Raw genomic sequence first — 23,044 nt, 5'->3', positions numbered from 1 at the left:
ATGTTCATCGCTGTCCCATTCACTTGGGTACACTTATCTTTTGTCCATCGTCTTCGCTACAGCTACACCTACCACACGCTGCCTGGGACTCACTTGTTCCAAATTGGAACTACTCCTCTCCCTCCCTCGTTTGATCAGGTGGTCCAACACAACCAGTCCATTGGTAAGGCCATGAAACTGTTGGATTTGGACTAGGTGGTGGACCGGTGGCTCCAGTTTCTTTTTTTTTAGCAGAACATTCATTTACAGTGCAATTATTTTTGATTTTTGAATCATTTTTATGGACACATATTTTTTTAGAATGCCTGACTGACAATAAAGGAACTGTGTTGATACTGATAGTGTTTTGCCTTTCCCTCTTTTACTGCATCTTCCCATGACATCATGATTTTCCTGCTCTCTTTTTGCTATTGGACTTTACTTTATGGCTGTACAAACCTGTGACATTACTCACAGCCTTCATTGTTCTATCTCTTTCTTTTCTTTTTTTCACAATCTTATCCTGTACTACCTATGCAGGATTTGTCAGCATACATTCCTTCCTTCATGTTCTTTCTCATTCTTTTTGCACAGCTATACTGTGCATAGCCTACTTTTCTTTTACTATATAAACCCCTGTATTTTACCTTGTAAAAAAAACAACAAGAACTCCATTCCAGACTTCTTCTCTACTCTCATGTTCACTACTCTGCTACTTGTGATCCAGTGTGGTCACAACACTTCCCACTTCTACCACTGTCAACTGCTGTCATCGTCACTTCCCACTTTTGAAGTCATTGTCATCCCTTTCAATTAGAGTCCTTCTGAGCACTACAGTTTGTGCGTCAGGAGCCTGCTTTCACTGGGAACCTCGTCATATTGTCGTTCTCAAACCTACCTTGTGCTACGATTAGCAAGGTAGTGCTTGTCTATACTCGTCACAAAGCCCCTATCCTTCTATAAATTCAACTATCCCTCCTCCTCAAAACCCACACTCATACACATCTGGGTTTTACTTTGAAGGATCCTCATATATACCACCCCACGAACAACCAGAGCACTCACTGTTCTAGGAGGCAAAGCCCATAAACATGTTCTGTGGAATCTGGGAGGATTGTGTGTTAGTTTGTTTTTGTGTGTGGTTTTCTAACAACAGTTCTCATCATCGACATCGGGGGAGACTAGGTGCCGCAGGCTCAGGAGGGCGTTTTCCGTTTCCTTTGATTGCCCTTTTGTCTTCGTTTTCAGGTGCCTCCTTCTTGATTAAATCCTTTTTAGGGCACTGCACATGATTCCCATACCATGAAGGATAGTTATCGATAGCTATTTGATCCGCTTTCCAGTCCATGTCACAATATTGTAACTGTGGCACTTTCTCGTACATCTTGTGTTATGATAACACAATTTCCGGACATTTCCTTTCTTTTCGTTCTCCGCTTTAACTTTATACTTTAGCTTTCACGCATGGTGTCACGCGGCATTTGCCCTTTCTCGCACCACGTTGCCTTTCTCTTATTTTAGATTCAACTCTCTCACGCAGTGGAGCTGGCCATACGGGCTAGGCCCTATGACATCATCAGCCACTGCCTCCATCAACTGTATAGTACACATGTACAAACAAACCTGTTGTATACCAACTAACTCACTGCAGCCCAAGGGGTACCCACTCCCCATCTTTCATTATCTTCTATAGTGTGTTCTGTGTGCGCCAGAGTAAATCACTCTTGGTTGTTACATCTTGTATCTGTAGTAGTCCATAACTGCTCTCCCAGCACTCATCCAAGTCTTGGGCGCCATTCCAAGCTCAGCAAGCTCAGCCCAGATTGAACGAGCGTGCTTGCGTATATCTGTTGCTGAGTGGTGGTCAATGATGGTCCCATCCTTGTGCTCAACATATTACATCTTGTGCTCGGGAGGGTCTTGGTTTGAATCCTTCACGTCTTTCATATATTGCAGGTAATCTTGTTTTTGCCAGAAATTGATGGATGTGTACTCTTCTTGACTCAGTGACAGGCCTAAAGTGACATTTGGTAAGGTTCAGAGCCTTGGCTTCTTGTTGCTGTTTGTAATTGATAGTGTAGATGTTGTTACTGGGCTAAGAGCCAAAAGTTTGGGAACCGATTGGACGAGTGTGTTATATGCACCTCTATAAAAAAATGAATGGCAAGAAACATACAAAATCTAAGTGCTTACTGGATGGTGTCCCGTTCTGCCTTTAGGACATCATTTTGTCGTTGCAAGTCCTGGTAAGCTTGCTCTAGCTGTTCCATTTTCTCTAAAATGTCGGCCGGATAGGGTGACTGCACAAATCTGGGAAGAGAACTTGAAGATGTGTTGATGGAAGACGAGCTCTGTGTCACAAGTAAAACTATCAGTCAAATTAGTTAGAGAATGAAAATGTACCCCAAAGCTTGTATTCAATCTCAATAAATTTTGCCCTAGAGGGCCGGGATATTTCATAGAGGGTATCCTGCCATGTTTGTAGTCCGAGCATGAGCTGAGGCCATTACTGCCACCTGACTCACTCAACACAGATACCAACGGGGAAGGAGATGCTGGTGCTGGACTTCCCTCAGCTCTGAGTGCAAGTGGGTGGTCAAAAAGAAAAGGTGACCCTTCAAGTTGGTTACTGTGTGATCGCTTCCAGAATCCTGTAAGATGCATTAGAAATATCGGAAATGTGTGGTAGGTTGTTTAAGGAAAACAGTGAGCTGACGCAGAGAATTCAGCTCTGCCAAAAAAGGAAACATCGTACTTTTTTTCACTAAGTCCATTAACATGCATTAACATAGCTATTGTAGTAATATTAATACCAGGCAAATGATTTCCTGTGTAGACTTACAGCAAAACACTACTCCTCTAATACATTATTGTTATGAATCATATGAGCTACGTCCAATCCTGGCTTCTCTACAACAAAAAACCTTTCAGTTACATCATTACTAGTAGGAAATGGAGTGTGAGGAACCATTGCAACAACTGACAGAATTGCTTTGATGCTAACCACATGAAGTGACGAATCACCCTGGGATGTACAGGACCAGACAGTGCCAAAAGATGCCTTGAGGAGAGTGTTGTGGGGTTCGGAATAAAATGATACCAGAGCTACCGGCCTTTTCTCGCTATTATTCTGCATGCATAAGATGAAATAATAGTAGACTTCTGCAAACACCAATTTTCCAGAGAGAAGAAGCTAAAATTGAGAGAGTGAGCAATAATAATATGTAATTTCATTACTGAGACAATACCTTGACGTTTCTCGCTACTCTGCATTTTCCCTTTGCCTTTAGTGCTTCCTTCCACAAAGACCGTCCTACTTGTCCATTTGGAAGACGAATACGGGCCCATCTTGTAATCTTTGACTGGAATTCTGTGTCGTAGCTTTGATTTCCTGAGAGGTAAGATTGAATTACTTCAGCTTCACAGCTATGAGGACAGAGCGGGGGCACTTCTCCTTTGCGCGCAATAAAAGGTACCCATCACCAATATCTACTCCCCCCTTCGGAATTGGATTTGTGGGTGGACTGAGGGACGGAATCATAGCCTTCAATGCATTAATTTGAGAGAGAAGGAGGCCGCGTTGAGAGAGGTTAGCATATGGGTTAGATGGCTGACGGATCTCTTGTCCCAGGTTACCAATTGTCCGCTCAATTGTCCATTAAGACGAGCAAATCCCTGGGCCACTCCGAACAACTTCTGGGCCAAGATGTTGAGCAGTGTGTAAGGACAGTCGTACAAAATGTAGCTGATCAGCACATTGTTGATAATACAGAACCTCGAACTCTGCAGTGAATTCAAGCATTCGTTTGTGGGCCTGTTGTAGATCTACTGTAAGAATATGGTGCTGGTTGAAAATCTGAACACTAAAAACAAGTTTGCAGAAGTTTCTCCAATATTTTTCAGGGAGAACATTATACAGGAAAGCTGGTGCGAGCCCATAAACATAAAGAAGAAACTCCCAGGCCTTGTATCCACTGGAAATTTTCTCTGCTGGGTTCCGGGGAGGGCAATCAAACGGGCCAGGAAGATATGGGGTGGAGTCTGCGATAGCCTGGCCATGTTGTTTCCATGTATCACCTTGTAAAACCCCCCAGTCCCAACTATGCTTGCTGTCAGTTTTTTCACAGTCAAAATTATATCGCCACAAGTTAATGAGTAGATCTGGAATATTCAGTGCAATTAAATGCATGATATCAGAACCGAACATTTTTGGAATACCGAGATTGTGGGCAAGAGGCATTCCAAGGCAGATACTAGGTTTTGAGATTCCTGTCTCCAAACGGCGTTTTTTATACTGTGTGACATTTGGTGAAGCAATGAGGAAACATAGATTTTGATAGTACAATCCAGGTGTCGGGGGGAGCACCTGGCAATAGTCAATGTCGTCGTGGTTGCATCCCTCAACACTGTAATTGTGTGGCTTGAGTAACGCAGGATAATAATGAGGACCACCTGCTTTGTGACGGCCTTTTTGCCCACATAGTTGTTGACACCCAATCTTACCATGATATCCAGCGAAACCGTTAAAATACATAAGTCCTGGTCCATCTGAATTAGCAATTGCAAGAAACGGGTGTGAGACATGCAATGAATTGGTTAAAGCATCCCAGATAACAAGACCCTCCTTTTGAAGTGCGGCCACATGATGCAACCCAGGAAACATACAAGAATCAAGATTTTTTGGTTTGTTTGGACCTGGAATGAAACCACCGGGGAGAACATGTTTCTTCTTATAACGAACATTGGGTGTGTGATCTATTACCACCCATATATATATCCAACAATCTGATGCTTTGCTCTTGTAGAGCTGGGCACCATCAACAGAGATTATAAGTACGCTGTCGTGAGCATTTATTCAACCATCAGAAACAGCATCAAGGTAGTCTTTACCGTGGAAGAAGTCATCATACGAAGAAAGGATGTTGTTGTTGAGTTTGAGCTCCTCCATGATATCAGCTGTTTGGCGTTCTCTATAATGCATGCTGGTAGCAGTATCTGAGTGCCTCCTTAGCGCCTGTAATTGAGGCCTGACTGGTATTGTGTGGAACTGCTGGCGAGGGACTTTCTCTTTTCCACCACTTGACACAAGCTTGGATTGATCGTAACGAGGCTCGCCGCACTTTGGACATATCTCCAAACTTGCAAAAGGACCTGTGTACGCCAGACAAGAAGTCACACACATAGCATGCACAATTGACCCAACTCCACTCATTTCGGTAATGTGCCGTTTAACTTGGTCATACGAGAGCATCTTGCTGTCAGGATATTGATGGAGTATGGCCTTGCGTATCAAATGGTAAGTCTCTTGAGATGAGTTACTGAGTGCCATGAATGTTTCTATAGACAAGAGGACGTTGGGATCATCAATATCAAGTGAGGCTTGGGGAGGATGCTGCAGGCGGTGGAGCATGTCCTTGTTAAGCTTATTGGCCTCATCATTGAGTGTGGCATTTTTCAATGCCTGAATAAATTGAATGGCAATTTGTATATCCTTTAGACGAGCTGTTTCTGCGAGCACATCAATGTCAATGTCAATTCCGTGGTGATAAACTCTATCAGAGTTATGTGATGGATCAGGTGATGGTGGAGGATTTTGAGAGTTATGTGATGAATCAGTTGTAGGCGGGAGATTTTGTGTGGTGTCGTTGAAAGACTCAAGCCCACCCATACTCATGTCATCCTTGTCATCTTCCTGGTCCAAGTTGTGGTTCAGCTCAGGCCTCGGAAGACTTATGTCTGGATATACATCCAGGTTATCCTCAGCGTCACTATCCATCACGACATCCTCATCATTATCTGTTACTAGCCTGTGTCCAATAAAATCATCATTGTCCTCCTGTTATGTTACGTTTGAGCGGTACTATGGTGAGTGAGAACAAAATGCATACATTGAAATACCATTCATTCTCTTTGCCAGCTTCATTTCCAGAATCCGCTACTGGCTCAAAATCATTGAAGGCAGAGTGTAGAGGCAATGAGGAAGGGGTAGATGGCAGAGTAGAAGGGGGTTGAGAGGCGCTGAGAGCAGACTGTTGGTGTCTATGAGCATGAGAAGCATGCCAAAAGTAAGTTGAACAAGAGACATGTCGAGGGCATCCATGACAAAAACGGTCACAGTCATAGATGTACCGCACACCAGGCATCACTGGAATGGATGGAAGTGGGCATTGAAGAACGGCTGGAAATGGCACTTATAAGCCTGGTGGAACATATGGTTTAGTCGAGTTAACGCACTGGGAACATGCTGCACTGCGATTCAATTCAATCAACTGGATAGATATCAATGTCATGGTGGAATAGCGCTCATTGACTACTTGAATGCACACAAAGAGCACTGTGCTGCTTTATATTCAGATTCCACCAAGGAGGCAAAGTTCCGTGGTCACCGCAAAGTTGTTAATAAGATTAGCTCCAGCAAATCTGATGTCCACACTATCAATGCACATCATATATTCTCTGTTGATGAACATGCTGACACACGCCAAGATTATGCTGACAATCCGCAGAAATATGCTCGGGCAGTGGATAACCGTCTCTCAAAGTAAGTCCCAATGCCCCTATTTTTTAGAATGGCTAATTTGATCTTATCACACAGTTTGAAAACTAAGTATCAGGCCTTTAATCGCGAACTCGGCTCCACTGGTTCAGGCCTTTGCTACAATGATATTGAGCCAGGAACTCATGCCTGGAATCTGATTGGTGTCGATGATGAGAACTGTTGTTAGAAAACCACACACAAAAACAAACTAACACACAATCCTCCCAGATTCCACAGAACATGTTTATGGGCTTTGCCTCCTAGAACAGTGAGTGCTCTGGTTGTTCGTGGGGTGGTATATATGAGGATCCTTCAAAGTAAAACCCAGATGTGTATGAGTGTGGGTTTTGAGGAGGAGGGATAGTTGAATTTATAGAAGGATAGGGGCTTTGTGACGAGTATAGACAAGCACTACCTTGCTAATCGTAGCACAAGGTAGGTTTGAGAACGACAATATGACGAGGTTCCCAGTGAAAGCAGGCTCCTGACGCACAAACTGTAGTGCTCAGAAGGACTCTAATTGAAAGGGATGACAATGACTTCAAAAGTGGGAAGTGACGATGACAGCAGTTGACAGTGGTAGAAGTGGGAAGTGTTGTGACCACACTGGATCACAAGTAGCAGAGTAGTGAACATGAGAGTAGAGAAGAAGTCTGGAATGGAGTTCTTGTTGTTTTTTTTACAAGGTAAAATACAGGGGTTTATATAGTAAAAGAAAAGTAGGCTATGCACAGTATAGCTGTGCAAAAAGAATGAGAAAGAACATGAAGGAAGGAATGTATGCTGACAAATCCTGCATAGGTAGTACAGGATAAGATTGTGAAAAAAAGAAAAGAAAGAGATAGAACAATGAAGGCTGTGAGTAATGTCACAGGTTTGTACAGCCATAAAGTAAAGTCCAATAGCAAAAAGAGAGCAGGAAAATCATGATGTCATGGGAAGATGCAGTAAAAGAGGAAAAGGCAAAACACTATCAGTATCAACACAGTTCCTTTATTGTCAGTCAGGCATTCTAAAAAAATATGTGTCCATAAAAATGATTCAAAAATCAAAAATAATTGCACTGTAAATGAATGTTCTGCTAAAAAAAAAGAAACTGGAGCCACCGGTCCACCACCTAGTCCAAATCCAACAGTTTCATGGCCTTACCAATGGACTGGTTGTGTTGGACCACCTGATCAAATGAGGGAGGGAGAGGAGTAGTTCCAATTTGGAACAAGTGAGTCCCAGGCAGCGTGTGATAGGTGTAGCTGTAGCGAAGACGATGGACAAAAGATAAGTGTACCCAAGTGAATGGGACAGTGATGAACATGGGCGACGCAAGGGGATGAACCTTCTCCAGCTCAAAAACTACCCACCCACGCTCCAACCAGGCAAGACGAGCGACCAATGTTTTGATAGTATATGATGGCAGATTGACGTCATGAAGATGGACCTGTTGCCCTATTTGGACTGGCCGCCGGGGCTTTGCGGATATCAGCAGTGGCACGTGGTAGTCAACGGATCAGCGACGGAAGCGGATAGGAAGTGGTGACATCAGAAATGGTGGGGGTGCAAATAAAATGAGGAGGAGGAGGGTGGAGGTGACGGAAAAGTGGATTAGAATGAGGATCCAGAAACGACCATCAGGTGAGAAAAAAAAGGAGAGGAAGGGGCCCATGGTGGGGCTAGGCAAAGGAAGGGGAGTAAGGGAAACGACAAAAGCGAGGGCGCAATGCAATTTGTAGCCAGTGGCGACACAAAAATTTGCCAAAATACCGAAACGCGGAAAGTACTGAATGGAAAAGCAAAGGTGAGCGTGACTGGATTGCCTAATAGAGGTGATGCTGATCAGCCACAAGTTCAAAAAGGGCAATATTAATTACTATTCCACGTGGCACTGTGCCTGTGTGGCGCAAAGGCGCGTCTTTTTGAATATTCGCTTCGTTATTGACACCTGTCCATGCTACCAATCAACTTTGGTGCATGACATCGGTAAGTCCCTCCCCTCATCCTCCCCCTTCTTTTTGATCTTGCAGTTTTTTTAACCGCTTTTTCTTTTAGAAAAACTTAAAATCAACCTCCCATGGTGGGAGGATCTGCATGGCTGGTGGAGGGAGATACCCTCCATCAACATACTGGCCATCTCATCATCCCCAGGTCATGACCATAGCAAGGAGGCCTCCGAAATTTTCTCTAGATCTGGCCGATCTAGAGATATCTCTCCAAATTGCCAGCCATTGCCAGCTGAGGCCCCGACTCATCAGCCCTCACCAGCCGAAACCCCTCCTTCACTACCACCTCCTCGTACAGACCCTCCTCCAGCATCTACTTGTACGGACCCCATAGTGCCTGCTCTTGACCAGAACGTGCTGCAGTCTATGCAACATCTACATGCTGCCTTGGAGGCGCATCCGGGATATGTGCGCAGCCCTGCTAGCACAACTCTACAACAACTGCTGAACCAGATCCCCCCTCCCTCTGTAACGGACAATTTCTCGCTTGATACGCCAAGCCTTGAGGAGGACTCAGAACCACACAGTGTTGGGTCTGTGTCCAGGACCAGGGGTGTGAGTCGTGCTCGCAGCCCAACATTTAGCCCCCCTCAAGGACGCGGCACCTCCCCCCCATTCTTCTCATCCGCACATTCATCTCAAGCCTCCCTGTATGCTGTCTCCCCTGCTTTACAGGAGGGGGGATGGCGATCGTTTTACCAGTCTAGTGCTGGCTCAGATTCTGACACCACCGGCTTCTCATCCTTCCCCCCTGGTCCATCTGGCTCTACATCGTCAGCATTCACCCCCCCCACCCAGAAGACTTCTAGCAAGCGCGGTTGTGAATCAGTGCACGCCAAGGCACTTAAAGAGGCCAACAGCCAGCTCCTTGTGCTCCTCAAAGGCAGCAATGTCATCAAACGCCAGAAGCTCGACCCCCGGCGTTTGGGGATGAGGCTGTGTAAGTGTAGTATCTATAGCTATATACTCATCGTATACTTGTTTTTTGTTTTTTCTCTTTCATTGTTGTAGTCATCACTCCCCCCCATGGATAATGCTTGAGTATGCTTCCCCCCCCTTTGTTTTCTTTGTTATATGTTGTATGTTGCTTTGTCATTACATGATAGTATGGACTATATGATTGTATATCTTATATGTTTGCAATGTCATGCTGCTTTAATGTGTTTCACTGTGAGTTCCTGTTATAAGACTTTGTCACTCTAGTTCTTTCTGTAAGATGTAAGGCATAACATATAACATTCAATACACAAGGTACATAATAGACACAAGAAATAAGACATGTATTTAAGCTGAAGCTCTGGCCAGAGCTCTTAAAATTGGACCTATAAGACTGTTAGGAAAGTTCTGGCCATTAGACAAAGAATTATCAAAGGCAGGTATCCCCTCATCCTCTGTCATCTCTAAGTCTTCTTCCTTGTCACTGATTTCCTCCAATCCCTCCTCAAGAGCCCAATCCGCTGTATTTTCTCCCCTCTTCTCTTCAATATCAATAATCATATTGTGCAAGATCAAACAGCATTTGATTCATGCCATTGTAAACCTATGTCTATTGGTATCATTAATATTGATCCTCAAATCCTTGAGAGATTGAAAACGTCCTTTCAAAGCTGCAAAAGCATGCTCTGTACAGACACGTATCTAGGTCCAATATCAGTCAATAAGAGAGCATATAAGAATTGATCCTGCTCCTCACCCACTCTTTTGCTTTCTTCTTATCAGCATCTCCATCCTGGGGAAACTTGATATACAGATCATGCCTATTGAGAATGGCTATCATGACTCGCTCTGGATAGTTCACAATAGACCCAGTAGAAACTCCTGCTAATGTAGCAGTGTCCTTAATAGAGGCTGCATTGCCATAGTGTCCAAAACGGAATATGGCACATGCAATCTGCTGCTCAGCAGGAGCCTGTGGGTTATTAGAATTATTATGAAAGCTTGGGCCATCTTTCAGCCTCTTCACAATCTCAAAAAAAGTAGAGGAAGAGGTACGCATCAGACGGCAAAAAATAGGACGGTCATTTTCAGCCCATTCATGGAGATATTGAAATACAGAAACATAAGGGGCCGAAGGACGATAGGTGAGAACACAAGTAGAAAGGATGTTATCTTCAATGGCAAACAGATTGGCGGTATGAGCTAAGATGATATTGTCCATACCAGAAGATGAAGAAGAGGAAGAAGAGTGGGAGGAATCAGAACCATCACCAGGCAATGCCCCCCCCCTCAGTGTGCAATTCTACTTCAGAAATCAATTCAGCAATTTTACGCTGAATAAAGATATTCAAAGCATGTTGCTTGGCATTCTGCAAAGCAGAAAAAAGCTGAGCTCGTTCAGAGACTCTAGGCATGGCTGAGACAAAACTTTAGGCTCTATTCTCAAGGTCCTGTCCTTATATGTGAGCCTGGGGTGTTTCTGTGCTTCTATTAAGTTGTTATTGAACCTAGAGTGTGCTATCTTTGCTCGAACTTACTCGACTACCCAAAGTGGCAGCTTACTAATCTCAATTTCCGCATGACATGACTGTGGCTGGTTTTTCTCATTTTTCTTTGCAACTATTTGGTATCTACTGACTTTAAATCCTACAGTATTGCCGCTCAATGCTGGAGCGTCTTTTTTCCTTAACACTCACTTAAGGAGCGCCCTAAGCAAACCTTAACAAAAGCGCTAGGTGAGGTTTGAGGACCATTTATGACACCGTCACTCACTGTGGGAAGTAAGGTCACTGAAAGCCAGTTAGTTCATCACTGACTGATCCAAGCCCAGTGACCGCATCACTGGAACCACCATCACTAGTATTCAGCGTTAACACTGATCACTGATGTTCATTGTATATTACAATAAGTCAATGATGTACAAAGTGCTAAAATCAATTAATCATTCTGATCAATCACTGAATTTTTATCAAAGAGTTTTGAGGCAATCTATTGCATAAAGTCATCATCTGAGCCTGGTCCGGAGTCATAAAACTCAGATTCCACTCCCTCTGTGTCCTGGTGTGTGAAAGCGACAGAAGCAAGACCACTTGTTCGGTCTATAATTCCCCACCTTCCTCTTGTCTTCACTTGTCCAACAACAGCTTTGATGTTACAAATGTCCGTGGCAATGGCAGCTGCTAATCCACCATACACAGCAACTCCCAAAGATGCATCATTATCCTCAGTTTTACATGGTGTGATGATTGCCAATAGAAGTCCACGACCAGATAGATCCTTCCAAAAATCATCATTTCCAAGCTGGCAGACAAGTATTTGTTTGAGATGGCCATAATGAGTGGCAGTGACAGTGGTATTCCTGTGTTCTTGTACAGTGTAAGAGATCTCATACTTGATGCAAATGAGTTTGGTTGAAATAAAATAAAATAACCACCCGTACCCGCACAAAAGAATTATCACATTGTGATAATGTGTTGCTCTTTTTCATTGCAAAAGCACTTCGAACAACATCACCACCAGCAGCAATGTGTAGTTTTCCCCAAAGGGGCATTACTTCAGGTAAGCGAGGCAATATCTGATCAATTTGACCACCAATGAGTGTGCAGATGTATATGCTGATCCTGTGTCTAGTATCACTGTTGGGCTTATGTTTTATACGGTAAGGGCTACACATGACATGGTCTGGATCTTAAACAGCAAATTTGGCATTAGAATACCAGGTAAACATAGATATAACACTTACAATCTGGATATATTTTCTCATTTTGCTTCAGTACACTATAGTTGTGCTGACTAGAGTGGAAATCCTTCAGTTCATCATCTAGGTTATACTTTAGCTTCAGTTGAGTTAGATACACTGCATGCAGAACTTGTTTATTGAGGTTACTCCAAGGGAAACGGTGTGAGCGTAAACCAGCTTGTAGGTAGCCACAGTACCACTCCATATAGAATGTCCAACTTGTCCAGACAGGGCCGCAGAAACAAATGCCTGCTGCAATATGCAACAGACCATGGATGGGGAGTGTACAGACAGGTAATTGGTTCTCTTCATATTGGTAGTAGTACCTATGTACCATCAGTCTATGCATATATAATTGGGTGGTCAACTCACTTTTCATAATGCTCTACCCACTCAATAAGTCCCACTTCCAGCAGATCAACCTCTTTTTTACTAATCTCGAACTGCACCATCAACTTCATAAGGTCGGATAATTTACACATGTGTGTGTAATACTTCTCTTTCTGGAAATGGCCCTTCAGTAGGATTGGAGCCATGTACATGTACCAGAACCCCCAAGATTCAGCTGTAAATGTTGAACGATCCTCTGCTATATTTCCAAGGGCTCAGACAAAGGATGCTGGAATGTCCTAAACGGCATTGGCTGTCTCTTCACCTATTTGGTCCCATATTTGAGGTGGGATCTCATAGTCTCCGCATCCAGTGTCAAGGCCTTTGAAACGGCCTGACCACATGTTCACTAGAGTTGGCACCACATTCTTGAGCAACAGATGCATCCACTCCCAAGGGAATGAGTTAGCATAGTCAAGAGAGCTGACACGTTGCAATGCAGGATGGCCACAAATACTAGACTGCTTGGAAATACCTTCTCTTTGTGCCTTAGAAGGTGCTGCATCTAATATTTTGAAAGGTAGCTAGGAATTCACTGTGTGTGCGCAAGGGAAGATTTTGGGGATCCACAGAATAACGAGTTTGGTGTTCAACGTCTGGAGTGCCAAGTGCACTATAATAGACTTATGTCCTTTGATATTGAGTAATTTTTCAATGGCAACAATCTCTCCGTTCTCAAAAATGATGTAAGCATGAAAGTCAAAATATCTGTGAGTGCATTGAAGGTTTCTACACCATCTGCTAACAAGGCTAGCTCATCGTCCAAAGCTTCGAGGAATGTATCAAGTTCCTTAGGTTGATGAGGGCCAGGTATAACACCAACACAAATGAGGTTGTCTAGATGTGTACATTTCTGGGGATGTATGTTGAGGTTTTGAAGGAGAACTGGGGTTGCAGATGGCCCACCACAACGGCGCTTGAATAACAAGTAGCTGTCAACCAACAGTGCCAATGCAATGTCATATTTGCCATCAAAATATTTGTGCGGTCGTTCCACACCATCAACAACTACATTCTGCTGTCGCAATGTTTGATACCATGCACAATCAAAGACATTGCAGATTTTACCAGGTTTGTGCTGGTATTGATACCTATATGAATGTGTTTGCACCAAGTCCTCATGTTTAAAGATGGCTGGGAGGCAAGGAATTAATGGAATGTATGAGAAAATACGATGGGGTTTCCGTGAAGCAGTATACCGCGGTTCAAGGCAGTGTGGGCAGTCTTTGTTATAAACATACTTCTTTGTGTAGGCAATACAGGAGTTAATACAGCAGTGAATATCCAGAGGTTGAACGCCTAAAAGCAGGGCAATGCGGTGTTATGCACCAAAGTTGATTGGTAGCATGGACAGGTGTCAATAACGAAGCAAATATTCAAAAAGACTTGCCTTTGCGCCACACAGGCACAGTGCCACGTGGAATAGTAATTAATATTGCCCTTTTTGAACTTGTGGCTGATCAGCATCACCTCTATTAGGCAATCCAGTCACACTCACCTTTGCTTTTCCATTCAGTACTTTCCGCGTTTCGGTATTTTGGCAAATTTTTGCGTCGCCACTGGCTACACATTGCATTGCGCCCTCGCTTTTGTCGTTTCCCTTACTCCCCTTCCTTTGCCTAGCCCCACCATGGGCCCCTTCCTCTCCTTTTTATTCTCACCTGATAGTCGTTTCTGGATCCCCATTTTAGTTCACCTCCTCGTCACCTCCACCCTCCTCCTCCTCATTTTATTTGCACCCCCACCATTTCTGATGTCACCACTTCCTATCCGCTTCCGTCGCTGATCCGTTGACTACCACGTGCCACTGCTGATATCAGCAAAGCCCCGGCGGCCGGTCCAAATAGGGCAACAGGTCCATCTTCATGACGTCAATCTGCCATCATATACTATCAAAACATTGGTCGCTCGTCTTGCCTGGTTGGAGCGTGGGTGGGTAATTTTTGAGCTGGAGAAGGTTTATCCCCTTGCGTCGCCCATGTTCATCGCTGTCCCATTCACTTGGGTACACTTATCTTTTGTCCATCGTCTTCGCTACAGCTACACCTACCACACGCTGCCTGGGACTCACTTGTTCCAAATTGGAACTACTCCTCTCCCTCCCTTGTTTGATCAGGTGGTCCAACACAACCAGTCTATTGGTAAAGCCATGGAACTGTCGGATTTGGACTAGGTGGTAAACTGGTGGCTCCAGTTTCTTTTTCTTCAGCAGAACATTCATTTACAGTGCGATTATTTTTGATTTTTAAATCATTTTTATGGACACATATTTTTTAGAATGCCTGACTGACAATAAAGGAACTGTGTTGATACTGATAGTGTTTTGCCTTTCCCTCTTTTACTGCATCTTCCCATGACATCATGATTTTCCTGCTCTCTTTTTGCTATTGGACTTTATTTTATGGCTGTACAAACCTGTGACATTACTCACAGCCTTCATTGTTCTATCCCTTTCTTTTCCTTTTTTGACAATCTTATCCTGTACTACCCATGCAGGATTTGTCAGCGTACATTCCTTCCTTCATGTTCTTTCTCATTCTTTTTGCACAGCTATACTGTGCATAGCCTACTTTTCTTTCACTATATAAACCCCTGTATTTTACCTTGTAAAAAAAAACAAGAACTCCAATCCAGACGTCTTCTCTAATCTCAAGTTCACTACTCTCTGCTACTTGTGATCCAGTGTGGTCATAACACTTCCCACTGCTACCACTGTTAATTGCTGTCATTGTCACTCCCCACTTTTGAAGTCATTGTTATAATGCTCGAGCCTTCAAACTCAAGATTATGTCTAATATGCCATAACATGTTTTTGATCAAATGTAATACTCTTTTTGCCACAAGATGTCTATCAATTCTGACTGGATCATTCTTCACCGCTGTTAATGATGAGAACTGCTGTTAGAAAACCACACACAAAAACAAACTAACAAATAATCCTCCCAGATTCCACCGAACTTGTTTATGGGCTTTGCCTCCTAGAACAGTGGGTGCTCTGGTTGTTTGTGGGGTGGTATGTATGAAGATCCTTCAAAGTAAAACCCAGAGATGTATGAGTGTGGGTTTTGAGGAGGAGCGATAGTTGAATTTATAGAAAATAGGGGCTTAGTGATGAGTATAGATGAGCACTACCTTGCTAATTGTAGCACAAGGTAGGTTTGAGAACAACGAGGATGACAAGGTGACGAGGTTCCCAGTGATAGCAAGCTCCTGACACACAAACTGTAGTGCTCAGAAGGACTCTAATCAAAAGGGATCTCGATCTTCTTCAGTAATGATTTTATTTCCTACGAGCTATCAGCTATTTTATAGATGAGATGGAGAGAATCTACTTGCAAATATTGTATAGCTCCTCATCAATCTCAGGACCAAGCCATGAACGAAATTGGGTTTCCATTTCCTCAAGCGTAAGATGCAGGTTCTTATTGTCATTATCTTCATCAAACTTCAGATCATTTAATGCATTTTTGTTCTCCTCCAATACATCCCCTTCTCCTGTGGTTTCTTTCAGTCCATCACCTCCTTCTGCACGATCTTCAAGTTCATTCTCTTCTTCTGCAGTATCCTCTAGCTCGTATAACGGTGTTGACGGCTTCATGTCGGAACCAAGACTTGAACTGTTGCTACCATCATCTGATTCCAATGCTTCCATAGGGTCTGCTTTTGTATAGTGTTGGTCCCTGACTCCTTTGGTGAGCCATCTGTAACAACTCAGGCTGCAGCAACAGTGCTTCATTTCAGTGGTGTTGCTGCCAGTGTCCATGGAGTGACTCGTCAAGGATGCTTGAAAGGGCCCGTGTTAAATTTGCCGAAACCCAGCTTGTGTGGGCAACCATCCATGGCTCAGCGCTTGGGTTCAAACACTGTCTCTTGTCCATCAACCTCTTATATTTCAACCTCCAGATGTTAGACCTATATCTCAGGTTAACGAGTATTCTAACAGTGGTTACAAGGCAGAGTCAGAGGACCATTATAGTTGACAATGTGCATTTTCACTACAAGACCCTTCAAAATCTTCTTCTCTGACACATCGGGCCTCTTCCCTGGCCTTTTTACAGCGTCTAAATCATCATATTTTAGCCCATCTCTATGTTAACAGAATACTCTCGACGACGAACTGAATGGTCTTCTTGATCATCAAACTCACAAGGGTCAAATGGGTCTACAACCATGGAGTCGAATTCTCTGATGAAGTGCGCAATTTCATGCAAATACTGATGACCATCAATGTAGGCACTCATCTAGGAGCCAACAGGGCTGAGGAGGTTAAAGCTCATCCGTTTTTCAAGGGTATAGAGTGGGACAAGGACACCACTACCAAGGCCGCATTTATTCCTCAAGTCACCGATCCCGAGTTGACTGACTACTTTGATCCTCGTGGAGCCATACCACGGCTATTCCATGACGATTATCAACTTGCGCTTTCCAGCCAGTTGGCCACAGACAGCCCTAACTTAACTTCTTTGCCATCCACCCACTCTATTCCTGTTGCCAACAACTGTGATGCCGCCTCATCTCCCGCAATGATTTTAGTTCCTTCAGCTTCAAGAATTTGCCCATTCTCAAGCAAGCCAATGATGACGTAATCCGTAAATTGAAAATGGACCATCTTGTGCCCATGACTCACACTTTGTCGGATCTGACAAACATGCATTCAGGTAAGCAAAGTGTTTCTCAGAGAATCAAGAAACCACCCAGCATTATGACTACTTCATAGGATCAGAAGACAATATCCACCAATCCCCCTTCTCCAGCCACTTCCACATCTTCTCTGGCGTTGTCTCCTTCTCAAGCCAGCCTTCCACCTTCTACTCCAGGTAGTATGGCCAGCCATGCTTGTAAACCTTCCGAGTTTGGTGCAGTTGAGCGGTTCAAGCTCAATTACTTGGATAACAGTGAATGTAGGAATTCTATGCCTAGTCGCCTACAGACAGCTTCAGTATCTAGTGCTGGGGATGGTTCCAGCTCTAAAAACCGGCCTCCATCGGCAAGTCAAGGCTCCGGCCAGTATGAAGTTACACTGCCTTAATCAGTCTATTCCATTGATCTGCGGAAGGGACCGGACCCTAGTGATTGTGCCGTTACATGCCTGCTCGCGGAAGATAACCCCATTACAGCAAAGATGTTGGAGACTTTGTTGATTCGCTATGGATGCCGCTGTGTTGTAGTTGCAGACGGGTCAGAGGCTATTAGTATGGCTATGCGAGATATTAGTGAGTAGCTCTTGGAAACATATCTCTGAATAATCACTGATAGTCTCATAGAATTTGATTGCACATGGCAGTCTGTGAGTTATTTTTGTCATATCACTTGCTTCTTGTAGCTGATCTGGTCTGTTACTAGTGCATGGTAAAAGCGCTGCTCAGTATATCAAGAGCACAAATAGTAAGAATACAAATTCGTCTATTATTGCCATGAGCGCCTGCAGTGGTGTGGATGCCAACAACCTCAGTAACATATTTGCCGCTTCCCTCACCAAGCCTCTTCAGCGCACAGATTTGTTGGCTGTAATGCAGAAGCTAGGATTCAAGATGTCCACCGTGCGAGGTGTTTCTCTTGCGGCCAAAATCACTTCTGCTCCTGCCTCGTGATCCAAAATCTTTTCATTCATTGTGTGGTGTTTTTGTTGTCCGCTCTTGTTTCATTATCATTTTTTCTCTTTTTTTGTGTTTGCAATGATCCACTATGCCCTCCATCACCACTTCTCCTTACTTTCACCATATCGTTCAACGCAAACATCCCGTATGAGCAATGGTATTCCTGGCGATTGAGCAACCATGAATCGCGCAGAAGTCTAAAACCGTGGGAATATCCACGTGGTAGGTAATCTCAGTTGCCTCCTTCCAAGTGACGTTGATTGTAACCTCACATCTTGCAGTATTTAATGGCGCCAAAGAGCAAGAAAATCACCAACAAGACTAGCAAAATCAACACTGTGGCATCCCACATCAGTGAGCTCAAATATGAAATCCACCAGCTCCAGCGTAAGTACAATTTCCTCTGTTTTGATTGCTGATATCAAAATCAAGTGGCATAGGTAAAGAAAATCATGGAAAGCGAGGGAGCCACAGCAATCATCAACAAGGCAAGTATATTCGCAAACCAAAAGGTTCACCAGGAAAATCATTTCCAAAAGGATACAATATTCAAGAAGCTATGGAACTAGGCAAGAAAAAAAGGCAGTATAACACATTTTCAGTAGGTTGTCTCAGCATATATGCATACATCTAGACATTTTCTAGGCTGTTGCACATCAGCTGTCATGGAAGTACCTTGATGTTACAGCAACCTTGCGGAATCAAGATCAATTTGTCCTCAACATGGTTTTTCACTGGTATGTGCTGCAAATGCATTCAGATATTGGCTAACTAAGCCATATTAGGCTCAAGAAAAATACAAATATCTACAGAGGTTTCCCAGTCACTGGCCTATGTATGACCTGATTGGGAGATTTTTACGCCACTGTATCCAATATTTGAAAAAACAAGAGATTGAGACCACCACTAGTGACGATGGTGATAAGGTAAAATTTTGCTTTTATCAATTATTTTAATAGAATACTCAATTACTTGTGGTATCCTTATAGTTTAATGGCTATGATCTTGATGGACTGGCCAAAGTCCTTAATAGACATGAGGACAAAAACTGTATGGATGAAGATAAGCCCCAGGATGAAGAGATTACTAGAAAGGAAAGATCTCTGGTAAGTAGTGCGCTAGCATACAACAGTGGCAGATCAGCTGATGCCTGTCTGCAGGTTCCTGCAGGCAGCCAAAAACCTATGAAAGATAAGGTAAAGCTGTCTGATGTTTTAGCCTAACACCTGATTCAGCAGCCGTCCCACAGGAACCAGCCACAATAGTCCAGAAATACAAACAGAAAACTCATACTATTGGTGAGAAGCGTAAGGCTGAGGGAATAGATATTGAACCTCTGAGTCCTGTTATTTGCAGATGGAAGTGTCGCCATGTGGTAGTAAGTTCATTTCTAGGCCTGTATTTCATGACAGAACTGACTACCACTATCTATCTATAACTAGGAATCAGATAATGAGAATGAAGACTTGGGCATCAACAATCTTACCTTTCAGTCCTCGGTGTCGATGATGAGAACTGTTGTTAGAAAACCACACACAAAACAAACTAACACACAATCCTCCCAGATTCCACGGAACTTGTTTATGGGCTTTGCCTCCTAGAACAGTGGAGTCTCTGGTTGTTCGTGGGGTGGTACGTATAAAAATCCTTCAAAGTAAAACCCAGAGGTGTATGAGTGTGGGTTTTGAGGAGGAGGGATAGTTGAATTTATAGAAGGATAGGGGCTTTGTGACGAGTATAGACGAGCACTACCTTGCTAATCGTAGCACAAGGTAGGTTTGAGAACGACAATATGACGAGGTTCCCAGTGATAGCAGGCTCCTGACGCACAAACTGTAGTGCTCAGAAGGACTCTAATCGAAAGGGATGACAATGACTTCAAAAGTGGGAAGTGACGATGACAGCAGTTGACAGTGGTAGAAGTGGGAAGTGTTGTGACCACACTGGATCACAAGTAGCAGAGTAGTGAACTTGAGATTAGAGAAGAAGTCTGGATTGGAGTTCTTGTTTTTTTTTTACAAGGTAGAATACAGGGGTTTATATAGTAAAAGAGAAGTAGGCTATGCACAGTATAGCTGTGCAAAAAGAATGAGAAAGAATATGAAGGAAGGAATGTACGCTGACGAATCCTGCGTAGGTAGTACAGGATAAGATTGTCAAAAAAAGAAAAGAAAGGGATAGAACAATAAATGCTGTGAGTAATATCACAGGTTTGTACAGCTATAAAGTAAAGTCCAATAGCAAAAGGAGAGCAGGAAAATCATGATGTCATGGGAAGATGCAGTAAAAAAAAAAGGGCAAGGCAAAACACTATCAGTATCAACACAGTTCCTTTATTGTCAGTCAGGCATTCTAAAAAATATGTGTCCATAAAAATGATTCAAAAATCAAAAATAATTGCACTGTAAATGAATGTTCTGCTAAAAAAAAAGAAACTGGAGCCACCGGTCCACCACCTAGTCCAAATCTGACGGTTCCATGGCCTTACCAATGGACTGGTTGTGTTGGACCACCTGATCAAACGAGGGAGGGAGAGGAGTAGTTCCAATTTGGAACAAGTGAGTCCCAGGCAGCGTGTGGTAGGTGTAGCTGTAGCGAAGACGATGGACAAAAGATAAGTGTACCCAAGTGAATGGGACAGCGATGAACATGGGCAACGCAAGGGGATGAACCTTCTCCAGCTCAAAAATTACCCACCCACGCTCCAACCAGGCAAGACGAGCGACCGATGTTTTGATAGTATATGATGGCAGATCGACGTCATGAAGATGGACCTGTTGCCCTATTTGGACCGGCCGCCGGGGCTTTGCTGATATCAGCAGTGGCACGTGGTGGTCAACGGATCGGCGATGGAAGCGGATAGGACCCCCGTGACATCAGAAATGGTGGGGGTGCAAATAAGATGAGGAGGAGGAGGGTGGAGGTGACGAGGAGGTGAACTAAAATGGGGACCCAGAAACGACCGTTGGGTGAGAATAAAAAGGAGAGGAAGGGGCCCATGGTGGGGCTAGGCAAAGGAAGGGGAGTAAGGGAAACGACAAAAGCGAGGGCGCAATGCAATGTGTAGCCAGTGGCGACGCAAAAATTTGCCGAAATGCCGAAACGCGGAAAGTACCGGATGGAAAAGCAAAGGTGAGCGTGACTGGATTGCCTAATAGAGGTGGTGCTGATCAGCCACAAGTTCAAAAAGGGCAATATTAATTACTATTCCACGTGGCACTGTGCCTGTGTGGCGCAAAGGCAAGTCTTTTTGAATATTTGCTTCGTTATTGACACCTGTCCATGCTACCAATCAACTTTGGTGCATGACATCGGTCAGAGTTTCTGATGACTTAACAGCCACTACAGCGTTGAAAAAAAAGTTGGGGACTTGGATGATGCTGTTTGAGTCAGTAATGGTGTTTCAGACATATCTGAAATACCCATAGTCTGTCCACTAGATGGATGCAAGCATATTGTACCCGCTAACCCACCTCAGGAACTGGTCAACAAATTTAGCAAGTACAGAGAGCTGAAATGTGCTGGAAAGTCTAATACTACTGGGTTTCTACGACTCAAACTGGAGCTTTGTGGGGATATCAAGTGGGCACAAGACCAGCAATATCACATTCATCTGTGCACATCAAAACTGGCCGCTGGTAGTTGACTGGCATGCTTTTTGTCGTTGGATTATTGCTATGAGGGATGAACTTGAACAGGTCACTCTTAGCCAAAGGAAACGGGTAGGGAATGTTGTTTACAAGTACCTCTTGGATGACCTTGAGGCTGCAGGCCTTGGACGTAATTTTAAGAAGCTTGAATCTGTGCCTAGTGCTCCACTTCAGGTGTATATAAATTCAAGGCCTGGCTAGTAAGTAATATAAATATACATTTACACACTGATGTCCTGCCAGTGTATTGACAACTATTTCTAACACAGTTATGGTGCCAAAGGAAGCTCAATAATTGAATCAGTTCTAGTGCAGATTATAGACCTCAAAACTACTCCAATTCACAGCTTTTGGCCACTCAGTCTCTCACGGTTTACCCGCTACTTTCTTGTTCCATTTGTTGCTTGTACACTAATATCTGAAGACTTGAAATGCAGTCTTGAGGAGGCCTACGAAGAGATAATAGCTAGTGGAAATGCAGGCCAAAACATTCATCTGTATGAAGAGAATGATAAGCAACTAGACAAAATCTCCAGGGCCGAGTTTGGCACAAAGATGAAAGAACATACTGAGATTATTAGTATGCGCCGGAAGGAGCTCAAGGACATTGCTAAGGAGTGTTTTTTGGAAGAGGCCACAAAGTAAAAGGTGGGTAAAATTGCATTATGTCTTAAAATGAAAGACTGATGCACTGGGTCATACCATGGAGACTCAGACCACACCACAAGGCTCAGACACAGCAAAGCTGTCAAAGGTCAAACCCAAGGTGAATATAGGTTATCAATATGTGCCCTGTATACTATTTACTTATGCTTCTTGAGGCTTGGATGGTTAAAAAAGCAGAGGTTACTCTAGTGCATCACATATTGTACAGATTGTCGTCTGGCTTTATATCTCATACAAAGGAGCCTGAAGTCAAGGTTACAACAAGTACTAGGCCCCACAAAAGTTCAACAGCAAAAATGGTTTGTGCCCCCGTTGTTATTGTCTAAATATATAATTTATATACTAACCCAAACCCAAACATGTGTTACGCACAACTAGAAAGCAGAGCCACTCACAAAGAAACCAAAAGTAAGTCTGAGTTCATCTCCGAATCCATGACACAACACACAAAATTGCAAGATTGCATCAAAAGCCAAAACCACAAAAAAGAAAAGCAATATCCCAAGCCCTCCTATCGCTGGTCCCTCAAATTTCTCTGGTACATTAGCGGTGAG

General features: G+C 43.6%; 9 protein-coding genes across 9 annotated transcripts; 3 read left to right on the top strand and 6 right to left on the bottom strand.

Annotated features, from left to right (window-relative positions):
• Nucleotides 1–2,830: 2,830 nt before the first annotated feature.
• Nucleotides 2,831–4,168, bottom strand: SERLADRAFT_365081 (uncharacterized protein; the record flags this gene model as incomplete). The annotated part of the gene is made up of 4 exons (XM_007313193.1): nucleotides 2,831–3,172; nucleotides 3,228–3,405; nucleotides 3,429–3,625; nucleotides 3,671–4,168. The coding sequence occupies 4 exons, from the start codon at nucleotides 4,166–4,168 to the stop codon at nucleotides 2,831–2,833; spliced, it is 1,215 nt and encodes a 404-aa protein (XP_007313255.1).
• A 377-nt stretch (nucleotides 4,169–4,545) lies between these two features.
• SERLADRAFT_456327 (uncharacterized protein) lies at nucleotides 4,546–5,179 on the bottom strand (the record flags this gene model as incomplete). Its single annotated transcript, XM_007313192.1, has 1 exon — nucleotides 4,546–5,179. The coding sequence occupies one exon, from the start codon at nucleotides 5,159–5,161 to the stop codon at nucleotides 4,835–4,837; it is 327 nt and encodes a 108-aa protein (XP_007313254.1).
• Nucleotides 5,180–5,255: 76 nt separating this feature from the next.
• On the bottom strand, nucleotides 5,256–5,878 carry SERLADRAFT_456326 (uncharacterized protein; the record flags this gene model as incomplete). The annotated part of the gene is given in 2 exon segments (XM_007313191.1): nucleotides 5,256–5,397; nucleotides 5,417–5,878. 2 exon segments carry the CDS (start codon nucleotides 5,753–5,755, stop codon nucleotides 5,317–5,319), a joined length of 420 nt encoding a protein of 139 aa, XP_007313253.1.
• A 2,353-nt stretch (nucleotides 5,879–8,231) lies between these two features.
• On the top strand, nucleotides 8,232–9,545 carry SERLADRAFT_433024 (uncharacterized protein; the record flags this gene model as incomplete). The annotated part of the gene is made up of 4 exons (XM_007313190.1): nucleotides 8,232–8,309; nucleotides 8,359–8,491; nucleotides 8,561–9,451; nucleotides 9,523–9,545. 4 exons carry the CDS (start codon nucleotides 8,232–8,234, stop codon nucleotides 9,543–9,545), a joined length of 1,125 nt encoding a protein of 374 aa, XP_007313252.1.
• A 250-nt stretch (nucleotides 9,546–9,795) lies between these two features.
• Nucleotides 9,796–10,669, bottom strand: SERLADRAFT_433023 (uncharacterized protein; the record flags this gene model as incomplete). Its single annotated transcript, XM_007313189.1, has 3 exons — nucleotides 9,796–9,989; nucleotides 10,107–10,149; nucleotides 10,205–10,669. 3 exons carry the CDS (start codon nucleotides 10,667–10,669, stop codon nucleotides 9,796–9,798), a joined length of 702 nt encoding a protein of 233 aa, XP_007313251.1.
• A 659-nt stretch (nucleotides 10,670–11,328) lies between these two features.
• SERLADRAFT_412703 (uncharacterized protein) lies at nucleotides 11,329–12,921 on the bottom strand (the record flags this gene model as incomplete). The annotated part of the gene is made up of 5 exons (XM_007313188.1): nucleotides 11,329–11,838; nucleotides 11,888–12,135; nucleotides 12,191–12,528; nucleotides 12,560–12,752; nucleotides 12,843–12,921. The coding sequence occupies 5 exons, from the start codon at nucleotides 12,919–12,921 to the stop codon at nucleotides 11,437–11,439; spliced, it is 1,260 nt and encodes a 419-aa protein (XP_007313250.1).
• Nucleotides 12,922–15,905: 2,984 nt separating this feature from the next.
• On the bottom strand, nucleotides 15,906–16,340 carry SERLADRAFT_405174 (uncharacterized protein; the record flags this gene model as incomplete). The annotated part of the gene is made up of 1 exon (XM_007313187.1): nucleotides 15,906–16,340. One exon carries the CDS (start codon nucleotides 16,338–16,340, stop codon nucleotides 15,906–15,908), a length of 435 nt encoding a protein of 144 aa, XP_007313249.1.
• Nucleotides 16,341–17,922: 1,582 nt separating this feature from the next.
• On the top strand, nucleotides 17,923–18,168 carry SERLADRAFT_377364 (uncharacterized protein; the record flags this gene model as incomplete). The annotated part of the gene is made up of 1 exon (XM_007313186.1): nucleotides 17,923–18,168. A coding segment is annotated over one exon (246 nt), but the record flags the coding sequence as incomplete, so codon positions are not given.
• A 3,683-nt stretch (nucleotides 18,169–21,851) lies between these two features.
• Nucleotides 21,852–22,469, top strand: SERLADRAFT_433020 (uncharacterized protein; the record flags this gene model as incomplete). The annotated part of the gene is made up of 2 exons (XM_007313185.1): nucleotides 21,852–22,024; nucleotides 22,094–22,469. 2 exons carry the CDS (start codon nucleotides 21,852–21,854, stop codon nucleotides 22,467–22,469), a joined length of 549 nt encoding a protein of 182 aa, XP_007313247.1.
• Between the last annotated feature and the right edge of the window lie 575 nt (nucleotides 22,470–23,044).

The sequence above is a fragment of the Serpula lacrymans genome (assembly GCF_000218685.1).
Source record: "Serpula lacrymans var. lacrymans S7.9 unplaced genomic scaffold SERLAscaffold_2, whole genome shotgun sequence".
In the NCBI taxonomy this organism is placed as follows: Eukaryota; Fungi; Basidiomycota; class Agaricomycetes; order Boletales; family Serpulaceae; genus Serpula; species Serpula lacrymans.
The sequence above is the reverse complement of the archived record's forward strand: the minus strand, read 5'-3'. Positions and strand labels throughout refer to the sequence as shown.